This window comes from Chaetura pelagica, unplaced genomic scaffold, assembly GCF_000747805.2.
Source record: "Chaetura pelagica isolate M959 unplaced genomic scaffold, ChaPel_1.0 scaffold1158, whole genome shotgun sequence".
Taxonomy (NCBI): domain Eukaryota; kingdom Metazoa; phylum Chordata; class Aves; order Apodiformes; family Apodidae; genus Chaetura; species Chaetura pelagica.
This window is the reverse complement of record NW_009954339.1, coordinates 74,179-94,230: the sequence shown is the minus strand read 5'-3', so window position 1 is coordinate 94,230 and position 20,052 is coordinate 74,179. Positions and strand designations below refer to the sequence as shown.

Genomic DNA, 20,052 nt, shown 5'->3' with positions numbered 1-20,052 from the left:
CTTGTTCCCAGCCCTGAGCTCCATAACTGTCATTAATGCCACATCCCCAGGGACTTTTCCCGTTCCCTGTGTGCACAGTTCCCCACCCTGCAGCTAAAAGCAGCTGTTTTGTGTAAATAGAAGACATAGTAAAAAAAAGATTTCAAATACTCACCCTTGGACCTTGCAGACCCTGTGAGGAAACAGGAAGAAAAAGAAAGGAAGACTCTGTCAGAAGATGCTGATTAATAACCCCAAATCTCCCTGTGCAGCCTTGTGTGGTTCCTGAGGTGCCTGAGCCAGGGCTGGGTGCTGCACTGGAAGGATGGAGTTTGCTGGGCTCTGATGCCTGGACTAAGCCTCCATGTGCAGGAACAACCACTGGTTGCTGAAGGAAGCAACCTGGAGAGCAGGGCACCTGAGTTTTGGGTAACAGGGAGGATGAACAGCAGGTCTGCAGCATGTCCCACACCCCCTGTTTGGTGAGAGCACCGAGGAGCTATGAGGTGGTGTAAAAGGAGGGGGCCAGAGGAAGAGCAGAAGGCGAGGAGGTGCCCTGGCACTGCTGCCACAGCTGTGGGGAAACCCCTGGGCCACCTGCTGCTGAGACAGCTCCTGTGCCCCTGGCAGGGACAGCCTGTGTGGCTTTTTGGGCTGCTCATCACTGGGGGCTGTTCCTGGAGAGATGCCCTGATCATAGCTAACCTGGGACAGTGTCAGCTCTTGCTCTGTGAGCAGGTGAAGGAAATGGAAATTTTAACAGCAGAGTGGGAGTATGTGTGCACACATGGATGGGTGTGCAATACGTGTGTGCACACACGGATGGGTGTGCAATACGTGTGTGCACACATGGATGGGTGTGCAATATGTATGTGCACACAAGGATGGGTGTGCAATACGTGTGCACACATGGATGGGTGTGCAATACGTGTGTGCACACACGGATGGGTGTGCAACACGTGTGTGCACGTGTGTATAGATGGGCATGTGCAGGGGGGTTGGATCTAGGTGATCTTTAAGGTCCCTTCCAACCCAAACCATTCTCTGATTCTATGTCTTGCCCCCATGGGATCCTGATGCCACCACATCCAGCCAGAGCCCGAGCGGGGGCAGCGGAGCCCAGTGGGACTCCCAGTAGCTCAGAGGGGCCCTGTTAACAGCAGGATGTGACCACAGGGACCCTGTTACAGCAGGACATGCCCCAGGGTGTGGAGCAGCACTCACCATTTCTCCACGGCTGCCTTTGTCTCCCTTGGGCCCCTGTGAAGGTGCAGGAGGTGGTTGTCAGTGACCATCAGAGAGCTGCTCTGCCAGGACGTGTCACCACCCAGAAGCTCCTTGCAAGGACCCAAGTTAATCTCCCCACAAACCAGCTCAGGTTGCCCTATTGGCCTACCCATCCCAAGGCAAAAAAATACCTATTACTGGTATTACTATTACTAATACATATTACCTATTACATTTTGGCAATGTTTGAGTTAATCTTCCTGGTTTTCATCTCTGCCAGAAGCAGGCTCTGTACCAAACCTGGAGCAGCTTTATGCAAAACTTGCACTCAGGTAGAGTTGTTCCTCATTTTGAAGCAAATCATCCCCCTGCAACTACACATGCAGCCAGAGAGTAAAACCTGCTGCTCATCTTGAAAGCCCATTTTGTTTCCCTCTTTATAGCAGGACTTAGGATCATTTTGCTCTTCTGAAAAATTCAGGCAGAAAAAAACTCAGCTACTTACTGGGCTTCCCGTGGGACCCTGAATGCCAAGAGGACCAATAATTCCTTCTTTTCCCTGGAAAAAGAAAAGATATGCATGGGAACTGATGCTCACTTTTACCACAGCAGACTTGGTAAAGACACTGCCTCTCTTTGCTGCTTTTCAGTGACATGATGGAGGTATTTGCTGTAGCTGAAATAAAACCCTGTTTCAGAACAGGGGTCCACAGGCCCTCTTGCCACAAGCCATGTCAGACCTCAGAAATTCCAGAATTAGAAAGATTTCAGTGTAGCTGGAGTGGTCTGTGCAGTGGTCACAGCAGCACAACTGTCTCGAGGCAAAAGAGACCTGGCTGGTCACCTACAGATGTGTTTGGGTGCCTCAGGGGTGGTACCAGGGCTCACAGGGATAGGGGGTGGAGGAAGGAAGGAAACCCTCCCAAACCAAACTGGGAAACCACTCACCATGAGACCGGGTGGCCCACGTGGTCCCTGAATGCCTTTGAAACCAAAGTCTCCTGGGGGACCCTGCAAGCAAAAAGGAGACCCCAGGTCCCTTTAACAAACATTCTCCATTTCTATGCCCTTGCTCACAGCCCTGCTGCAGGGACACAGGGGCTGCCTCTTGGTCATGGGAACAGGAAGGTCAAATTAAAAAACCCAAATCATTTCTCACTCCTGTTTTCCAAGCCCTTTCTACTGAAATGAACAGGTCCCCCTTCCCCAGGAAAATGATATGCTGATAAAAAGAGTACATTTCACATCAGGGCTCTCAGAAGCAGGAATGTGCATTGGTGTCTCAGGTACTGACTAATGCTGGAAATACAAGTGTCTGAAAGACATTCAGGTGGGAAAAACAGCCCTAGGTCCTACAGGACAGCTCTTTTCCTCTCTGCTGTCAACTAATTTTAACAGGAATTAACTCCAACAAAGTGTAAGTGCACACTCATTTAACAATGTGTAAAGAAAGATGGAATCATGATTCAATTTCAGTAGTTTCTTCAGAGCTTCTAATGGTGTCTCTGCAACAAGCACTGATTGCACTGTCTTTCCCCAGTAAGGAGAGGCTAGAAAGCCAACTGGTCCCAGGAAAGCCTCTTACCTTTGGCCCAAACATGCCTGCAATCCCAGGGAATCCTGCCTCGCCAAAGTCTCCCTGCAAGGAACAGCCAAGGCAAACACAAAGAACAAAGAACAGCAGTGAGTTCATGTTGAGGGGCTGGTCACCCAAAGATGCACCCAGAGTTCAGCAGCTTCAGAGAAAGAGAAATCCATGAGGATTCCTCAGTCCAAGTGGGTCTGAGGAGAAGGAAGTAGGAAAGAAATCCAAAGGAGGAATGACATAAATGTCAGCATCTCCAGGATATCCCACAGACTCATAGATCTTTTTGCCCCCAGATGGGAGGCTCAGCTGCCCCATGTCTAGCAGAATCTTGTCTAGCTAGAACACAGTCAGCACAGATCATCTACTCTGAGATTGATCTTGGAAGTTCATGCAGCAAAACACCTTTTCCTTTATTTCTAACACCAACTGGACTGACACAGTGAAGGGTGATTTCAAACTATGCTTGTCCAAGCTGTCAAAAAAGTTCCTGCAACACAACCACCCACTCAAACCCAGGACTAGCATGCACATCCTGGAATCCTTTCCCTGTTCAACTCTGAAGGGATTTTTTTGCTCAATTTCTGAAGAAAAATACTAATAACATATTTGGAAGGTCATCAAGCTTGGATTAGCACATAACAAGCACCCTGAGAATAAAGAAACCCACGCTGGGTGTCACGGCCTTGCATAAACACCCTCATTTCATCACGTGTGAGATGTGTGTCCTTGGATAGTTCTGGGCTTCTCAGATGTCAAAACGTGAAATGATTCAATGTTTTTTTATTAAAAAAAGGGCCAAAACCACACTCCAGATGATTCATAAACAGCCTCAGTAACAATAGAGATGGAAAAGGCTTTTTTGGACTCTGGGCAGGACTAGGTGACCTGTGCTGGATTGTACTTGATGGGACGTTTTATAATGTCTTGATCAGCCCAGTTGTACATGACCCGAGTGATGGGGTTTTCCACCACCACAATTCCAAGGTTATTCCACAGGAAATCTAGAGATCTCAGGGTTAGGAATTTTTTTCCTGCTAGGACAGTGAGAAACTGCTTAGCAAGAAGGAGATTGGTTGGACTCGGTGGAGCCTAAGAAACTTTCCAAGGATACAAATTGATTACACTGCCCATTTATGGATCCTGGAAAGGAAAACTGCTACTAAGGGAGGACCAAGGTCTGTCCTGCACTAGGAGAACCAGCCAAACCCTCTTTCTACAGGTGTTTTGGGAGAAGTCAATGTGAAGTCAAAGGGTTTAAATGCCACGTCATCTCAGCTCAGGGGACCTGATCACTACTCCTGCAGCAATGGCCTTTAGGGGCAAATGAACCTGGCACTGGTGGACACAGGAGGCAAAATGATCTTACTGTGTTGCTGGCTACTGCCTTTCAGCTTGAGCACTGCCTTCTCAGGGCTTGGTGTAAAATAGACAAACAAGGATGTTTTAATTGGGGTAGTTGGGATTAATCTTGTCCCGTTTTGTATCGGTTCTAATCTCTCTTTTCCTGGTTTAGTTTTATTTCTGTGGCCTAGCTAGAACCTCTGATGGTGGTCCCAGTCCAAATAGTTTAAGTATTCTTAGTGTAGCCCCAGGCTGATGGAGTGTGACACCTCAGTGCTGAAGTGGACAACCCCACCAGCAGGACCATCAAAGCACTGAGGATGAGGAGCCTTGGAGACACGTGGGGGAATTGAACCTCTGCTTCCAATGGGGCTCTCGGTGTTTCTCCCACTGCTCTGAGCTCACAGTCCCACTGTCCCCACAACTGCACTGGGGATGCCTGCTCCTGCACCTCCTGCATGTCCCAGTGGAGCTACAGCCCCTCCTTGGCAGCTTTTGGATGGTTTGGAGTGCACAGTTCTGCTCCTGCTCCCCACAGCCCTGGGCTCCACGCATGGCCCTCAGAACAACTCTGATCCAAGACACTGCTGAGGGCTGGGGAGATGGCTCTGGCTGCCAGCACACACCCCAGCCTGACCCACAGGCACAGGGTGACATGGACAGTCAGGCTGTCTGGGGACACAGCCCTGGATCAGACACCTCTGTGCATGAGTGAGCAGTGAGGAGCATGGGAGGGAGCAGCCTGGAGAGAGCTGAGCTGCTGTTGATGCTTCTGGGCTCACACATGACCTGGTTATGGGTTCTCCTGTAAAAGACCCTTGAAGGGTTCACCCTGCTATCCCAGCCTGTGGCTCTGCACCCTCTCCTGGAGGAGACAGCTTGGAGTCAGGGCTGATGAGCTCTGTTCATCACTGACCGGCTGTCCTTTGGGTCCTGGGTCACCAGGGCTCCCTGGAAGGCCCGTTCCTCCTGAGGATCCTCGCTTCCCTGTTTGGCCAGTCTGTCCAGGCAATCCTCTTTCACCCTAAAAATAACAGAGTTCAAGTAATTCCGAGGGTTAGGAGCTAAATATAACAACACTCAGCCAAAACAGCCATAGATGGAAAGCTGGAGAGGAGTGGCTCGTTGGGATAAGGAATGTGGTTTCATCAGGAGATGCCTCAGGTCTGCAAGGGCAGATTGTTGCAGGATGCACAGAGTGAGAGCACGGGCATGGCTGGGTCCCCTCCTGGGCTTCACACAGGGCAGAAGCTCCAGCAGAGCAGTACTGCCTGCCCCAGGGCTAAGGACAGCACGGGGGGACATGTCCTCTGCCTGCCCTGCCCTGCAGCTTCTCGCCAGCTCTTCCCCCCAGCAGGCAGCAATTGATGATTAATCCATCTAAAATGTTGAGGTCATGCCAAGACTTCAGCTGGAGGGAGGACTTCAATCCTGAGGGTGCAAAGCCAATGTTGCCCCCAGCACCAACTCCACAGCCCAAGGACAAGAGAAGGGCTCCTGGGGCTCAGCACCACCCTGTGCTCCCCACCTCTCCCCCCTGCCAAGTGTCAGGAGCAGAACAAGCCCCAGCCACTCGATCTGGGATGGTCTCAGAGAGGAGCAAAGGATGGTTGAGCTGCTGGAAAAGGGGCAACAAATTTAGCTGGAGCCAGGATATGAGTCTGTCATACGACACAAGGGTCTTCCAGTCACTTCTGGGAACAGGATGTTATTCTACCCAGGGCAGCTGGAGGGCAGCAAGTGACAGTTGAAGAGTGAAGTGTTATGGGAGGCATAATTTAAATCAGACCTGATAGCCTCCACAAATCCAGCTGGAGTCTTCCTTTTCCCTTTCTACAAACAGCTGAATTGCTCAGTTTAGATCCTGTGGCCAACCTGGACCAGGACAAGGTCCACGAGGAAGCCCCAGGGTCACTAAAGCACTTCATCCCTGCTTCCACCCAGAGTGATGTCCAAACCCATACTGGTTCCAACTTTTCCAAGAAAAGGCACAAATTGCCCTTCAGCAGTTCAAACCTTTCAGGGTAAGAGCTAGAGGACACCCAATTTCCCATGGAGTCATCAATCCTGGGCATCCTACAGGCAGGCTGTAGCAGTTCCTTTGCAACTTCTGTCATGTTATTTTTAGCCAGGTTTGTAATGAAGGAAGGCTGAAGTGTTCATAGGGTGGGTATGTGCATCTGTAGGCTCCTGAGCTCAGTGAACTTTGACAAAGAAGGAAAGGTGTCTGGGACATTCAGCTGCTGTGAATGTCATGAGGATGGATGGATGGATGGATGGATAGATGGATGGATGGATGGATGGATGGATGGATGGATGGATGGATGGATGGATAGATGAGGAGAAGGATCTACTGAGCCTCTAGCTAAGTGAAAGACAGTGGTGGCAGTTGGGACTTCATTAGACCTTGGAGAATCCAAGCTCTAAAGACACCAGGCTCACAGACTGGATTGCTTGTAGCAGTATCTTAGGGAGTCAGAAACTCACCTTGAATCCTGGTGGTCCTTGTGCCCCAGGGAGTCCAGGTATGCCAGGGTTCCCCCTTTTGCCTGACATCCCTGTCACACCTTCTTCCCCATCATCACCCTGCTCTCCCTAGAGAAGAAACCAGGAAGAGGTTATGAAACAAGATGTTCTTTCCACCTCTGCACAGCTTCTGGGAGGACAGGGGAGTGGTGTGACTTTGTCCTCAACAAGCACCATGTGTTTGGGCAGGGCTGGACTTGCAGAGCTGTCCACAGCATCTGTGCATGCAGAGCACCTGCCAGGCTAGAAACCCTCCTTAATTAACAGCCCTGCCCTTGCAAAGGCAGCTGCTGCCTCTCTGTGCGGGTGAGATATGGAGAGGTGGGTACAATCCGCTCTGGGTACATGGAAACTGGACTATCAATAGCTGGACTACATCTATTTCTTCTGTGCTACCTTTTAGTTTTCCAGCTCCTAAGCTGTGTTGGCTGTTGATGAGGTTACAGCTGCAAACTCACCAGCACCCCAGGCACGCCATCCTTGCCAGGCACTCCATCCACTCCAGGGGCACCCTCTTGACCCTGCCTTCCCACCACTCCTCGAGGACCTGGTAGCCCAAGGATGCCCTAAAATCACAAAGGTGTTAGTGAGGGAGCTCCTGGACAGCATTTTCTGGGACAAAGAACTGAATTTCTACCTACCGGTGAGCCCCGGCTCCCCGCGCCGCCCCGGGCTCCTTGCTTCCCTTTTTGACCCTGTGAGGGAAAAAAAGACAAACATCTAAAATTGCAGCAGTTCTAGCACAGCTCCACTTGGGAGCCTGACTTCACGGTGTGCTTTTGGATAATGGTTGGAAAGAGCTTTCTAAAAAGGAGGTTTATAAAGTCAGTGGCTCCAACACTGGCAAACGAGCTGCTGTTTGGTTTTATTACAAGTGATTCTTTGTAGGACTTCAGAGTTCTAGGGCAGGAATGAATAGCTAGAAGGCAAGGACCTACATTTTTCCTAATAAAGAGCAGATGAGGACAAATAAAGCAGGATGGAGTCGAGGGAGGACTCAGTGCCCTGGCAAACAATAGAACAAGTTGCTTAAAACCTGTGTCCTCTGTCAGCTCAGGATGGTGCTGAACCAAGGACCCCGAGTGTTCAGGAAGGGCTTTGCCCTGTGAGGTAGTTCCCTCAGCTTTGGAAAGTTAATGGAAATGAAAAGGGTATCTTGTGTCTACAGTTTGCAAAGCTGCTTTGTGAATAAAGAGGTAAAAGAAATACTCCTGAGGTTTATTAGCTGTAGAAAGGATTAATTCCTGCAAAACGAATGGAAAACTCAGCCTCATCACCTTCACCAGGGCTCTCTCAGTGAAGTCATGTACTAAAGCACTTTCAAATTGAAGGGCTGAGTTTTCTCTGCATTGTTTCTCCATCTGCAGAGGACCAGGCAGGCCAGCTACATGAAAGAAATACTCCTGGGGCTGCTTTTTCTGCTATTCATTAGACCTCAAGGCAGTTCCAGATCACCCATCCATGGGCAGAGTTTGTTTATCTTATTGACTGGTGTGCCTTTTGCCAAGAACACCTACTGTAGGTTAAACTATCTTCTGGCATTACCCCAGCAGGGTCAGATTAAAAATCCTGACATCTGCCAAAAGGGAGCAGGAATTTGCTGAGTATTGAGGTCACATACTTATGTTTTAGCAAGTAAAGTCTTGGATCTGTGAGAACAATTAGCAAGCTCATTACAGCCAGATGTGGAGATAGGAGTAGGCATGAGGTACCCCAGTGAACCTTGAAGGACCCAAGTGTGCTGTGTTTCTTGCTCACTAAGTGGAAGAAATTAGAGGGACTCTTCCAAGGAACTTAAGAACTGCATGGATAAATGGACTCCAAATCTGGAAGGTTTCAAGCCAGAAAAGTTTACAATTCCAGTGGAAGAGAGAAACATTTGCCTGGCCCAGAGCTCCTCAGGGACAGACGAGCCAGCTGTGGCTGGAGGCACCACAAACAGGGGTATGGGGAAGAGACACAACCCCTGGCAATGACTAAAGACCTGCCCAAGATTCACCCATCATGCTGGAGCTGTAATTGCCTTGATCTTCTTCAGCTCCACAAAGCCAACCCACTGTTGGGTTTGGACACTCCAATACATGTTTACAGCCCTCCCACTAGGTTCTCCACAGTTCCTCAAGGCACAGACCACGGGCCAAATCACACATGCTGGGCAAAAACATGGGGCTCTTCTCAATTAGACGTTTTCTTTAATCTTGGGACACTAGAAATCCACCCTGCTGAAACCTACCACATCACCTTTGGAACCCTTTGCTCCTGGCTGGCCTGGTGGTCCAGGATGCCCCTGCAAAATATAAGCAAGAAAAATCTGCTTGAAATTCTCTTCTGGCAGTATCTTGTGTGAAGTACAAAGAACAGCATTTTTTGGTGCCCTAACAACTCTGACCAGAGGGAAACAATTCAGGGGAGCAGCCAGGGCTCAGACAGGCCTCCTGGGGAAAAAGGAGCAAGGAACAGTCTCTGGAGAGCATTTAACAGGGTGTCAACAGGAGAAGAAGCAATGCTACCCCCTCACTTGGGTGGTGTTTGTGTTTGTGGAAATAATTCACTAAATTCCAGATGGCACCTGGAAAATGCTGCTGGGAAGTGAGCAGGAGGTTTTGAGCCATGGACTGCAGAAGCCACGTGCTGAACAGGCAGTTCATACAGTGACTCCATCTGTAAGTGTTGGTGGGACCTCCTTTTTGCAGCCTGCAGCTCTTTCCTTCATTTCACCTGGATATGAGAGATTAGGGAACCAGGGCCTTCTGGGAGTGCCCCCTGTTCTGTCACTCATTGATGAGTCTCAACGTGTGACTCCCAGTGCCCATCCACAGGCCTGGCTTCTGGAAATGCACAGGTTGCACTTCACAGCTCAGCCCACCTTCCTCCCTCCCTCCCTGCCTTCTCCCACAGGCAGGTGACACTGGGTAGCTTACAATAAAGCAGCATCTCTTACAGGTAAGCCTTGTTGTCCAGGTTTTCCTCTTTCTCCATCAAGCCCTTCTTGACCCTAAAATCAAAAGCAAGAGGGAACACGTGTTTATTCTCCAGTGCCTTTGTGACAGTGGGAAGCACAAGTGGATGCAACAATGAAGGGGGCAGGAGAGGAGACACTTCTCTGCATTCTGCTAAGACAGAGATGTTGCAGCTTGTGGGCAGTGCACGTGCTCCCATGGACATGGATTGGAAAGAAACAGCCAAGGGGAACTTCTAATCACCATCTAGGCAGCAAAGGAGGCTTCCTAATGCATCTCCCCAGCACTGGTGGCAGTGGCAGCTGGAGGCTGCTGTCCTGCACAGGGAAGCAGCAGCACGACCACCACTCTGCTGTACATGATTGCAATGGGCTGCCCTGCCCTGCTGCTTTTGGGGAGAGGTAAGACAGTCCACAGAGCCTGTGCTGATCAGCAGCAATCAGCTGGGGATGTCCTGCAAAGAGGGCATCAGGAGCACAGGAGAACAGTTCATACCCCTTGTCTTGCTTTTGAGACAAATCCCAATAAGGTTCTGGAAGCTTCCAAACCTCCAAGATAACAGAACTTCCCTTGAAAGAGTCAAGAGCCATGGGCATATCAGTCCTGAATTTTGTCCAGCACTGACAGGACCTCTCTTGTACAGACCTTCCCCAGGGTATTTCCTTGATAATCACAAATACTTCTGATGAGATGGTCCTGCTTGTTTTTTTCAGTCTAGTGTGCTCAGGTGCCTGTGAGATGCTGCCCTGCAGGACCTACATTTGCCTTCAGCACAATTCCCACCACTTCAGGCAAAGACACCCAAACTATTCCTCCTTTGAGACACAGCCACGTGCTGCAGTTGGCAAAGAACAACAGTGGGTTCTCAGTCATGACTACAGGGCAAAGGGCAAACCTTTTGTGGGCTGATGCAGATTGGAAGCACTTCCCCAAGACAGACATTTTTAAATCATGTGTTTGGAACAAGACTCACAGGATACCCAGGGTCTCCAGGCTCCCCTCGATCACCTCTGTCACCAACAGGGCCCTACAACAACACAACAAAGACTTCAGGTGGAAGTAAACAATCTGTCACCTGCAATTTCTCCATGGTTTGTGACTGCTCTACAAGTAAGGCAGCAACCCAACCCATCCACCTGCAAAAATCAGGCCAGGATTGACTAGAGGAGGGATTTAACATCTTACTCTGTCTCCAGGTGGTCCCTGTGGGCCTTCCACCTTCCCATCATCACCTTGTTCTCCCTGTGAATAAAAATGCTGGTATTAATATAGAATTGTAGAAACACAGAGTTATGTAATGTATGGAGTTGGAAGGGACCTAGAAAGGTCATCTAGTCCAATCCCCCTACAATAAGCAGGAACACCTCCAACTAGAACAGATAATATATTAGTATTTATAATATAGACAACAGATTATATGGCAGATGCTTCTGTACTGACCCCATCCAGTCCTTTCATATCCTAGGCTAATAAGTCAAAGCCCCTCTTGAATTCACTAACTTTTAATCCAAAGCAAGTCTGTGTGAGCAGCTTCTCTCCTGATGAGATGCTCCAGAACAAGAGCTCAGAGCTCATGGTCTGACTGGTAGATAACATCACCCAGAGTATTTATAGCTGAGGTCTCTCTGAAACATCCACAGAGAGATCCCTCAAGACTTGACACAGACACCAGTTTTTTAGACTCTGTTGTGTTACTCAGGGTCATGGTGGTGTCTTTTCTCTTGGAGATGGCTCTTGCTTTGCTCCCCATGGAAGACAAGTTACATTCCAGCTCCTCCAGTTTTTTTGGCTGCTTCGTGTCACTGACTCTCTGGCTCCTCAGGATGAACATGTCTCAGAGCTCCTTTGATGTTGCAGCTACTGCAGAGAGGAGGTCTGGGGGTCCTGGCAAAGTGGAGTTGCTGTGTTTGGAGGGCTTGGGGTGCTCCTAGAGCCAACATCCAATTCACCACAGTTAGGCAGAGACAAGTTTTCCACAGGCTTGTATAACTCTCACTGGTTCCATCAGCCCTTTCAGGTACATTGATGACTATCTTTAACTTTCTCTCTGGGCTACTCTCATCTTCTGAGTTGCAGCTGCTGATAGTGAGGGCAAGTTCTCAGTGATCCTGGGAGAAGGCATCTGGGGTGTGTTGCTTGTACCTGATGTTTGGTCAAGACACACCTGGAGCAGTGGGTAACCCTTGGGGGAAAACACTCAGGGAGTAGAGCCAGTAACTTATTTTCTGTAGGAACTGGGTTGTCATGGCTTGGAACCAGGACTGTGCCACTGCTGAGAGAGAACACTGACCCACACTGACTTCTCATGGACTGAGCACCAGCATCAACATGTTCAGCTTGGCAGAATGAGGCCCAAGATTTGGCAAAATCCTTGCAGTGACCCTCAACAGGTAGCAAAGAGCTCAGTGTGTCTCTCTCCATGACAAGCTTGGTGACATTTTCTTTCCCTGCTGCTGCCATGATGATGAATCTTGCCAGGATTTCATACATACACACAGGTGATGGTTATACTGCCTTGAAAGATTGTGTGCTGGGTGGGGAGCTCTGGAATATTTGTCTGAGGTTCTGGGGAGGAATCATGGTAGAAGAAATATAGGGAGAAATTGTGCCAGGCTGGCTTGAGAATATATGGTACTGAGCAATATGGATGGAGAAATTTGGGTGGCAGAGTAGAGAGGAAGGGAAGTCATGCTGAGCAGCCTCTGCCAACAGTTTCCAGTGCTACTGAACTTGCTGCTTGAAGTCAGCAGCAGAACACCTGGCAACTGGTTTGCTTTCTAGCCACTATCAAAGGAATGTAGGCTAGAAGGGAAACAAACCCACCATTTCTCAAGTCTCAGGAAAAAAAAAAAAGAATCCCAGTGTACGTGTTCCTGTGCAGAGTCTTGGCACTGGTTGCTTCTTCCCAAACAGGATGTGAACACCTTGCCATCTGGGAGCTGAGCTGAGCTCAAAGAAAGCTCCTATTTCTGGGGACTCTTGAAGAGCATCAAGACCCACAGACTTCCTCCCCAAAGCTGAGTTGTGGCTTTGTGCCCCCTTGATTCCCACCTTGTCCTTTGTCTTCTGAGTAGAAAATATCCTGCAGCCTGGTCAGCTCTAGGGCTGCAAGACCAAACTGCTCCAGGACTTCCTGATGCCTCAGCTGCTCAAGAGGGAGATGAAAGGTCTGTGCTCGCTCCTCGGAAAGTTGCAGCGAAAAAAAGTTAGAGTAAAGGGCAGCAAAGTAAACATGTTGGGATACAAATGGAAAATGCATGGAGAAGAAGGGAAGGCTTGTTGTTATTGGCTGCTGTCCCAAAGTGAGATACACCAGTTTGTAATTTTTAAAAGGATCCCATCTGGACTGCTTTAAGCAGCTGCCAAGTGCAGGCGTCTGCTCTGAGCAAGGCCTCTTTGAGGAGCTCTAGAAGTATGAAACGCAGCAGAGCTGCTGGCTGGTGTGGCACAAGGCAGCTGGATTCCACAAAAATGCCTCTCACCAAACTGCTTTCTGCTCTGGAAAAGGGAAGACCTTCCCCACCATTATAGATCCTCCCTCTTCAGCACAGCCTAGTTCTCCACATCGTACGAAGCTCCCAGAGGGGTCCCAGTCCCATGTCAGTTTCCTTCTCCTTTCTCCAGTTCAGGCTTCTATTTTCCTGTTTGCGTGTGTGAGGGAGGCTGCAGATGTCCAGGGGGAAGGAATCTGTCTATCCTTAGGCTGGGATCCAGGCGTCTCTCAGGAGATAAGGATGGATGGATATGAAAACTGAGATGCAAGACTTTTGTGGAGCACCTGGATGCTGCAGGAACAGGTTCTGGAGGCTCAGCACGTGCTGCTGTGCTCCCCTGGTTCAGCTGGAGCTGCTCCCCTGCAAGGGGCCAGCACACCTGCTCACCCTCCAGACAAGAGGTGAGTGAGGTCTGGCTGCTGATGGTCATTAACAGACCTGACTCTTCTCAGCAGGATGAATCAGATACTTTGGTGTCTTCGCCAGGCTGCAGCTTCTATAGTTGCATGTAGAATTCATTTTATCATCAGCTTTGCTGTGATCTGATGTCACTAGATCCCTGTTATCTCCGAGGGGACCTTCTTCTAGTGTCCATTTGCAGAGTGTTTTGTTGATGAAGGGGAGGGTGCTTCCCTGAGCACTTCAGATTAATAATGGGGACCATTTGGTACTGAAACAATGGGAGCTTTCAAGAAGATGGCAACTTCCAATGTTTTAAAATAAAACAACAGCTGCAGTTTAAGCAACTGAGATACATATCTGCACATCCCTTACTCCTGCTGGAAGGCCAATGGCTGATCTTTTGGTGGTCACAGCTTACAACTTTTTGCCAGAATGCTCAAGTTTCAGCCGTGGGACTGGGACAAACCTCTGGCCAGGCTCTCACTAATAATCCTGGGCTGGTTGTGTTTGGTTGTCACCTGCCACATGGCCACTCAGAATACACCTGAGGAGGAATGTTGCTGAAGTCTGGAAAAGCAAGAGGGGCAGCTTGGAAAGAGGATGGGGAATGGTCAGAAAGGCTGGAGTGGAGAGGAAATTCAGCAAGGCAGGGATGGGGATGTGGAGCAGCAGGGACATCACTGGCTGTTCCTCCACAGATGTGTTTTAGCAGCAGGAGATGTGAGAAAAAGCAGCATGAACATTGTTCATCCCCAAAGCAAAATTTCTGAGGCGTGTGAACATCTTAGCAGAACACAACAGCTCACCCTGCCCCAACTCCTGCCCACCAGCACAGACCCCCTGCTGGAGAAGGAGTCTCTGGGCAGAGCACAGAGAGCAGCATGAACAGGGTGCCCTGACACCTGAGCTGCAAGGACACAGTCAGAACAGACAAGCCCTTGGCATCTCTATCCCACAAACACCTTTTAGAAGCAACAAAGCTCCTGCTTGCAGATGTGCAGCTGCATTGCCCCTGTGTGCAGAGGGGAAGCTGAACACAATGGGGAGCGGAAAATGAGTGACACACATTCGTGCACCATTCCTCTGGATGGGGACCCCACTCCTGACCAGTCCCAGTCATCATCACTTCCCTTCCCACTCCAGGGGTGGGAGCATCACTGCTGAAGGCACGTGAAGGGCTGCAGGGGCTCTGTGAGCCCAGGCAAGGCCAGCTGGGCCATCCTGTCCTTGGAGCAGGGAGCAGACGGCTCTGCTGACAGGAAACCACTACAGCGTGAGTCATTCTCCAGCCTGAGCTGGTTATGGCCCTGCTGACTCAGCACAAGGGGAAAAACGCTGTGGAAAGAGGACTCTGACTCCAGCAGCTGCACAAGGGGCTGGTGGAGGAGTGGGGGGGATGAGCAAGGGAAGGGGGTGGCAGGCAAGGAGGAAAATGGAGCAAGGGTGATGGAGAGGAGACCAGTTCTGCCTCGCTTGCCAGCAGCTGAGTGAAGCCCAGCTGGAGCTCCTTGCTGAAGAGCAGCTAGTTTGTGCAGGGGGCTATCCTGGCTCGGTCACAGAAAGCTACTGGTCTCATTTCTTTTGGCTTGGGGATTGTGCAGAGTTTCTGTGGGTGCAGGAAAAACGTGTCCCCAGAACACAGGCTCAGTCACCGGCACAAGGGCACGAGGTGTCTGGGCAGCAGGTGCCAGTGGCACGGGTGTCCCAGAGCTGGTTGGCAGAAGAAAAGCTGGAGTAGGAGTCAGGGAGGTGGCCGTGCTGTGGAGGAGGCACCTGTGCCCGTACTGCAGGTACAGGTGGAGAGGGCAGCTGCCTGGGTGCTGTGGCAGGGGGACCACTGTCCCTACACCAGCTCAGCTCCCACCCCAGTGGAAGTTGAGATGGATAAACTCAGTGAACTTACCTTTTCCCCCTTTGGCCCTGGTGGTCCAATTGGCCCTGGTGGTCCTGCATGGCCCTGTGGAAAGCAGACAGCATATGAGGAGACAGGAGAGAGCTGTTTCACTGAAGGTCCTCCTGTTCTCCTGCTGGATCTCACAAGCCCCTTGTCCCACCCCAGCTTCAGAGGGACACATGGGTCCTGGCAGAGATGAACCAAACGTATCTGGAGAAGTAGTGATGGTGCAAATAGAGACTAGAGGAAGAATTAAACTGAACTGAAGGTTAGAAATAAATCAGAGATTTTACATCCTGGAGTAGCAGTTTTGTTGCATTTGAGAACAGACAGAAGCTGAAGGATGAAAATAAAATCCTTACCTGGTAGCCCTTTAGGCCAGGTTCCCCTTGAGCACCCATCCTTCCTGGAGCACCCTGGAGAGGCAAGCACAGAAAGCACCATGAGAGCAGCCCGTGGGTGCTGCCCCACAAGAAGAGGGTGCACAGGGCTGTGGAAAGCAAAGCTGGGCAGCACATGGGGCCGTGGCCACAGCTCTGCTGCTGCTTTGCTGCAGCCACCTGAGCTCTCCTGCCTGCCTTAACCTCTTACATGTGGGTGCCTGGAGGCCACACTGTGTCTTTACCAACCTTTAGCAATAGGATCCCCACCTCATTCAGCTTTGCTACCAGAATTGGCTGCCTAGTGTGTGCTCTTCCTCTGCCCTTCTGGATGTCTTTATACCCAAATTAGCTCTGTGCTAGGAAGTCCACCAGTGAGACCATTCTCATGCATGACCTAATCCTAAGCTGTAGGGAGCAAACATTTTGGCATGGGTTCTGAGGCCAAGAAAGGAGTTTTCTGGGTCGTGAGGAGGGCACTGCAAGAGCTGGTTATTGCATCTTTAGCAGACTGAACAAAAGGGCTTAAATCAGATTAAAGTGAATTGCAAACTTTCCATATAATCCCATTTAGCGTGGAGGGAAACCCTCTGCACCAGGCAGAGAGGAGATCATCCCAGTGCTGCTCAGATATTGCTTTGTTGCTTGTGAAATAATCCACGGAGGCTTTGCCAAAGGATATGAAGGGAGGATATATGGGGAGCCACAATTTTTAGGGCAGGAAAACGCTATCAGCAGAACCTTTACTCCATCCCTCAGTCACTGCTGTGCGGAACCATCGCGGCGGTTTCCGGTTCAGGAAGAACTTCTGCTTTTTCACTAAGTTCTACCACTTATAGTGAAAGAAGTTTCCTTACCAGCCTGCAATGCATGAGGAGATACGTGTAATTCCCACTGCTGTCCCAAAGCATTTGTCTCATGTTCCTAAATCAAATCCACTTTCTTCCCTCTCCACCTCAGTATTGCTGTTCTCTCTGAAAGCCTCACCTTGGGTCCCCAACTCAAACCCTTGCCCAGGCAATATTTCTTCTTTCTTCAAGTGTTTTAGGTAAGTAGATCAAGAGTGGGTGTAGAAACAGGGAAGAAGTCCAAAGCAGAGTTCCTTATAACAACACAGTTTGACTTGGAAGCAGCTCTTGCCATGATTGCAGTCTCAAAGGGAAAGATCTTAGCAAAAAAATAGCTTATCAGCTCACTCCCTTCTCAAGAAACATCCCCAACATTTCTGCCCATCTGAGGAGCTGTGAAGAGCCACCATGATGCAATGTGAACTGGGTTCATGGGGCACCAACTCAACCACCACTGTGGAGTCTCTCCTGTGCTGCTCAGAGCAAGGGTGAAGCTGTTTTGGCCAATTAAACTCATCTAACACAATTTCAGTCTCTGTGTTTCCTTCAGGCCCCTGGCCACCCCTGCTAGTCATGCTTCTGTGTGTTGTGTTAGACCATTTGCAGAGCTCTTCTCACCATAGGTCCCAGGGTACCTCGGGATCCTTTAGGGCCTTGGTTCCCCTTTGGCCCCTCCTTCCCTGGAGATCCCATCTCACCCAGCTGCCCCTGGAAGCCCTTGCTGCCCTGTAGAACAAGAGCATTGACATTAATCCAGGTAAAACTGCTGCTACAGATAAATATCAAAGATGATCCAAGAAAAGGGATGATATTACCAACAGAAGGTGTTCCTACCTTCTGGCCAGGTTTGCCCTTTTGCCCCTGTTTTCCTGGTTTCCCTTCTGGACCCTAGGAGAGAAGAAAAACAGCTGTTGGAATGGGAAAGTAAAGAAGTCCCATCCCAACCACCCCCAGGCCACTTCCTTGGTACACACAACCCTGACAGTGTCCTCACCCATCCTGTCCTAACCCTACAGGACCCAGCAAGGAGACTAGGAAGTGATGCAGCTGGAGTGTCCTCCAGCACATGGGGAAGAGGGAAACCTCATGGCTTAGAAGTGGAAAGATCTCTGTGCCCAGGTGGCTACAGGGCAACGTGGCTGAAAGGTGGTGTTTTCAGCTTCAGATCATGTCAAAGACAGGTGGGTGATGGAAAACTGCCATCTGATGTGTCCATCTGTCCTCAAGGATACAAAAGAGATATCTCAGCAGTGCTCCTTGGAAACAGCACCTGCTGGACTGGAAAACCTACCCAAGAAAAAGGCTGAAAGGTGGAAAACATTTACCCTGGCCCCCACAAAGTGTTTCCTCTGTCCTGCAGGCAGAACTGCCACCTGTGCACTGCTGCTCTGCAAACACTGCTGTGTCCTTCACCATCTGCTGTGGCACTGACTTGGGTATCACTACTTTTTGTATAGTTTTGGGGTACTGGCAGTGGAACCATTGCCTCAACAGCAATTCTCCTGATCTTTACCTTGTGAAAACAGGCATTGGTTTCATTTTCTATCTGCTGCCATGCCCAGCTTTCTGCTCATAGTGCAAAAACCTTCCCTCTGTTTGGATTATTTTTATTATAGCAAAACACAGAAGTCACAATATACAGATCAGGCATCTAGAAATGGAGTGGGCTGCAAAACCTCAGGTGGGAGCCACAGCCACGAGAGACTGAACTTCTGGCCTGCTCTGTGCCCTGAGCATGAGTGTCTCATGGACAGAAGAACCTGCCACCTCTCCTGGCACAGCAGAAACCAGCTGTGAGAAGCAACCAACTACAGCCACTCTCCTTGGGGAGCCCAGGGAATTCATTATTTCACGTTGGACTCTGTTGGCTGCAAGGCAACAACATATTTTGGACCTGACAGGAAGAAGCCAAAGCATCACTGCAGGCAATAACTCCTCTTTTTTGGCAACTGAAACAAACTTCTCAGCAGCATCTACACACCAGGGCAGCATCTCTCCCTCTGCTCTCCTGCTGCCCAGTCTGAAAGGCATCATTTTCACTGCCCTTGATGCTGCAGTCCCAGCTGAACAAAAGCACCTTAGAAAGCCAGAGCCTTATCGTGGGGTTTTCAGTCCCGTCTGAAACATAGGCCTCTGGAGTCTCTTAACACAAAGGAGCCCTTCAGGCTTATTAAAGCCCTAAAGAATTGTGCCTGTTCTTCACACCCCCAAAGGGAACAGCTTCATTTTACCTAAGTCAGACATCTCAAGAACTCCCACTGCCAACACAGCCAGACCTTCACAAAAGGCAGGTCCCCGCCGAGGGGCACACGAATCCCACTTGGTTATCCCTTCCACACTGCTCGGGGGGGTTTTGTTAGCTCTTTTTTGCTTCCACTTTCCAAGAGATCACTTCTGGAATTCTTTTCCCACAGAGGCTGAGCAGCAACATGGGATGGGTTGTGGGTGCCAAAGCCTCAGGTGTCACCCATGTGATTTACACTTTTGACAGGAGCAGAGAGCGACCCTCAGCAGCGACAGCAGCAGCCTGGGAGGTGACACTCCCAGCCAGCTCTGCATCCTTCACCCCTGGACCTGCTACCAGGTCTCTCAGTTCCTCCACATTTCAGTCATGCTCCCAGACCCTGCAGCACTGCTGGAATGCTTGAAAATTTAGAGGGTGAGTGGTGGAATCACTCACAAACATTTGCTGTCAGAACAAGACAAGACTGACTGGGGACAACTGGGATTTCTAACGAGCTGCACAGTGTTTTTCCTTCAGTCTCCCTGAACTGTGTACTAAGATCTTTTGGAATTACAGTCAATAGACATTTCTTGCAAAGAGGTGAAAGGCTGTTTTAAGCTAAACATGTTCCTGGCCCTGATGATGGCCAAGCTCTTGACCCTCTCCAGCAGAACCACCGTGCACCCTCAGACGTGCTCCTGAGCTGTTGTGCTGTAACAGCCCTTGAAACACACACCTCCGCGTTGCTGCTCCATCCCGGGGATGGGGATGTGCTGCTGGTACTGTCTGTAAAAAATGAGACTGACACACAACACAGTGAGGCCACCAGGAACTCACAGCTACTTCAGAAGAGTCTGAAGTACAACCTGGACATAACTCTCATGGAAGCCAGGACTGAAACTTGCTTCTGCGCTGCACTGCGAAACGTCTTGGCTTTTCAAGAAGGCAGGTTCAGGTCTTAAATCTTTCCATCTGAGATATACAACTTCCATACTGCTCCTAAAATCTACCAGCATTCAGGTTCATGCCCTGCTCATGTACCCACAATCATGATACAGGGTTAGAGTGATCTGGGATAGGGAAAATCCCAAAACATAAGCCCAGCTCTGACAGCCAAGCCCTGCTCACAAAACCAAACTTGATCCACAGAAGACTGTGCTGTGTTCAAACAAGGTCAGTGCTTTCTCTG

At 49.8% G+C, this 20,052-nt stretch overlaps 1 protein-coding gene across 1 annotated transcript in view; it reads right to left on the bottom strand.

Moving 5' to 3' along the window:
• Positions 1 to 20,052, bottom strand: part of LOC104394580 (collagen alpha-1(XXVII) chain-like) — a gene marked incomplete at its 5' end in the record, with an annotated part of 45,841 nt that overhangs the window by 4,502 nt on the left and 21,287 nt on the right. Inside the window, 17 exons of the mRNA XM_010004194.1 lie at positions 155 to 172; positions 1,204 to 1,239; positions 1,712 to 1,765; positions 2,155 to 2,217; positions 2,792 to 2,845; positions 5,052 to 5,159; positions 6,623 to 6,730; positions 7,120 to 7,227; positions 7,303 to 7,356; positions 8,895 to 8,948; positions 9,603 to 9,656; positions 10,595 to 10,648; positions 10,807 to 10,863; positions 15,421 to 15,474; positions 15,774 to 15,827; positions 17,258 to 17,365; positions 17,474 to 17,527. Of these exons, the coding sequence (XP_010002496.1) occupies positions 155 to 172; positions 1,204 to 1,239; positions 1,712 to 1,765; positions 2,155 to 2,217; positions 2,792 to 2,845; positions 5,052 to 5,159; positions 6,623 to 6,730; positions 7,120 to 7,227; positions 7,303 to 7,356; positions 8,895 to 8,948; positions 9,603 to 9,656; positions 10,595 to 10,648; positions 10,807 to 10,863; positions 15,421 to 15,474; positions 15,774 to 15,827; positions 17,258 to 17,365; positions 17,474 to 17,527 (1,092 nt within the window). The remainder of the gene's footprint in view (positions 1 to 154; positions 173 to 1,203; positions 1,240 to 1,711; positions 1,766 to 2,154; positions 2,218 to 2,791; positions 2,846 to 5,051; positions 5,160 to 6,622; positions 6,731 to 7,119; positions 7,228 to 7,302; positions 7,357 to 8,894; positions 8,949 to 9,602; positions 9,657 to 10,594; positions 10,649 to 10,806; positions 10,864 to 15,420; positions 15,475 to 15,773; positions 15,828 to 17,257; positions 17,366 to 17,473; positions 17,528 to 20,052) is intronic.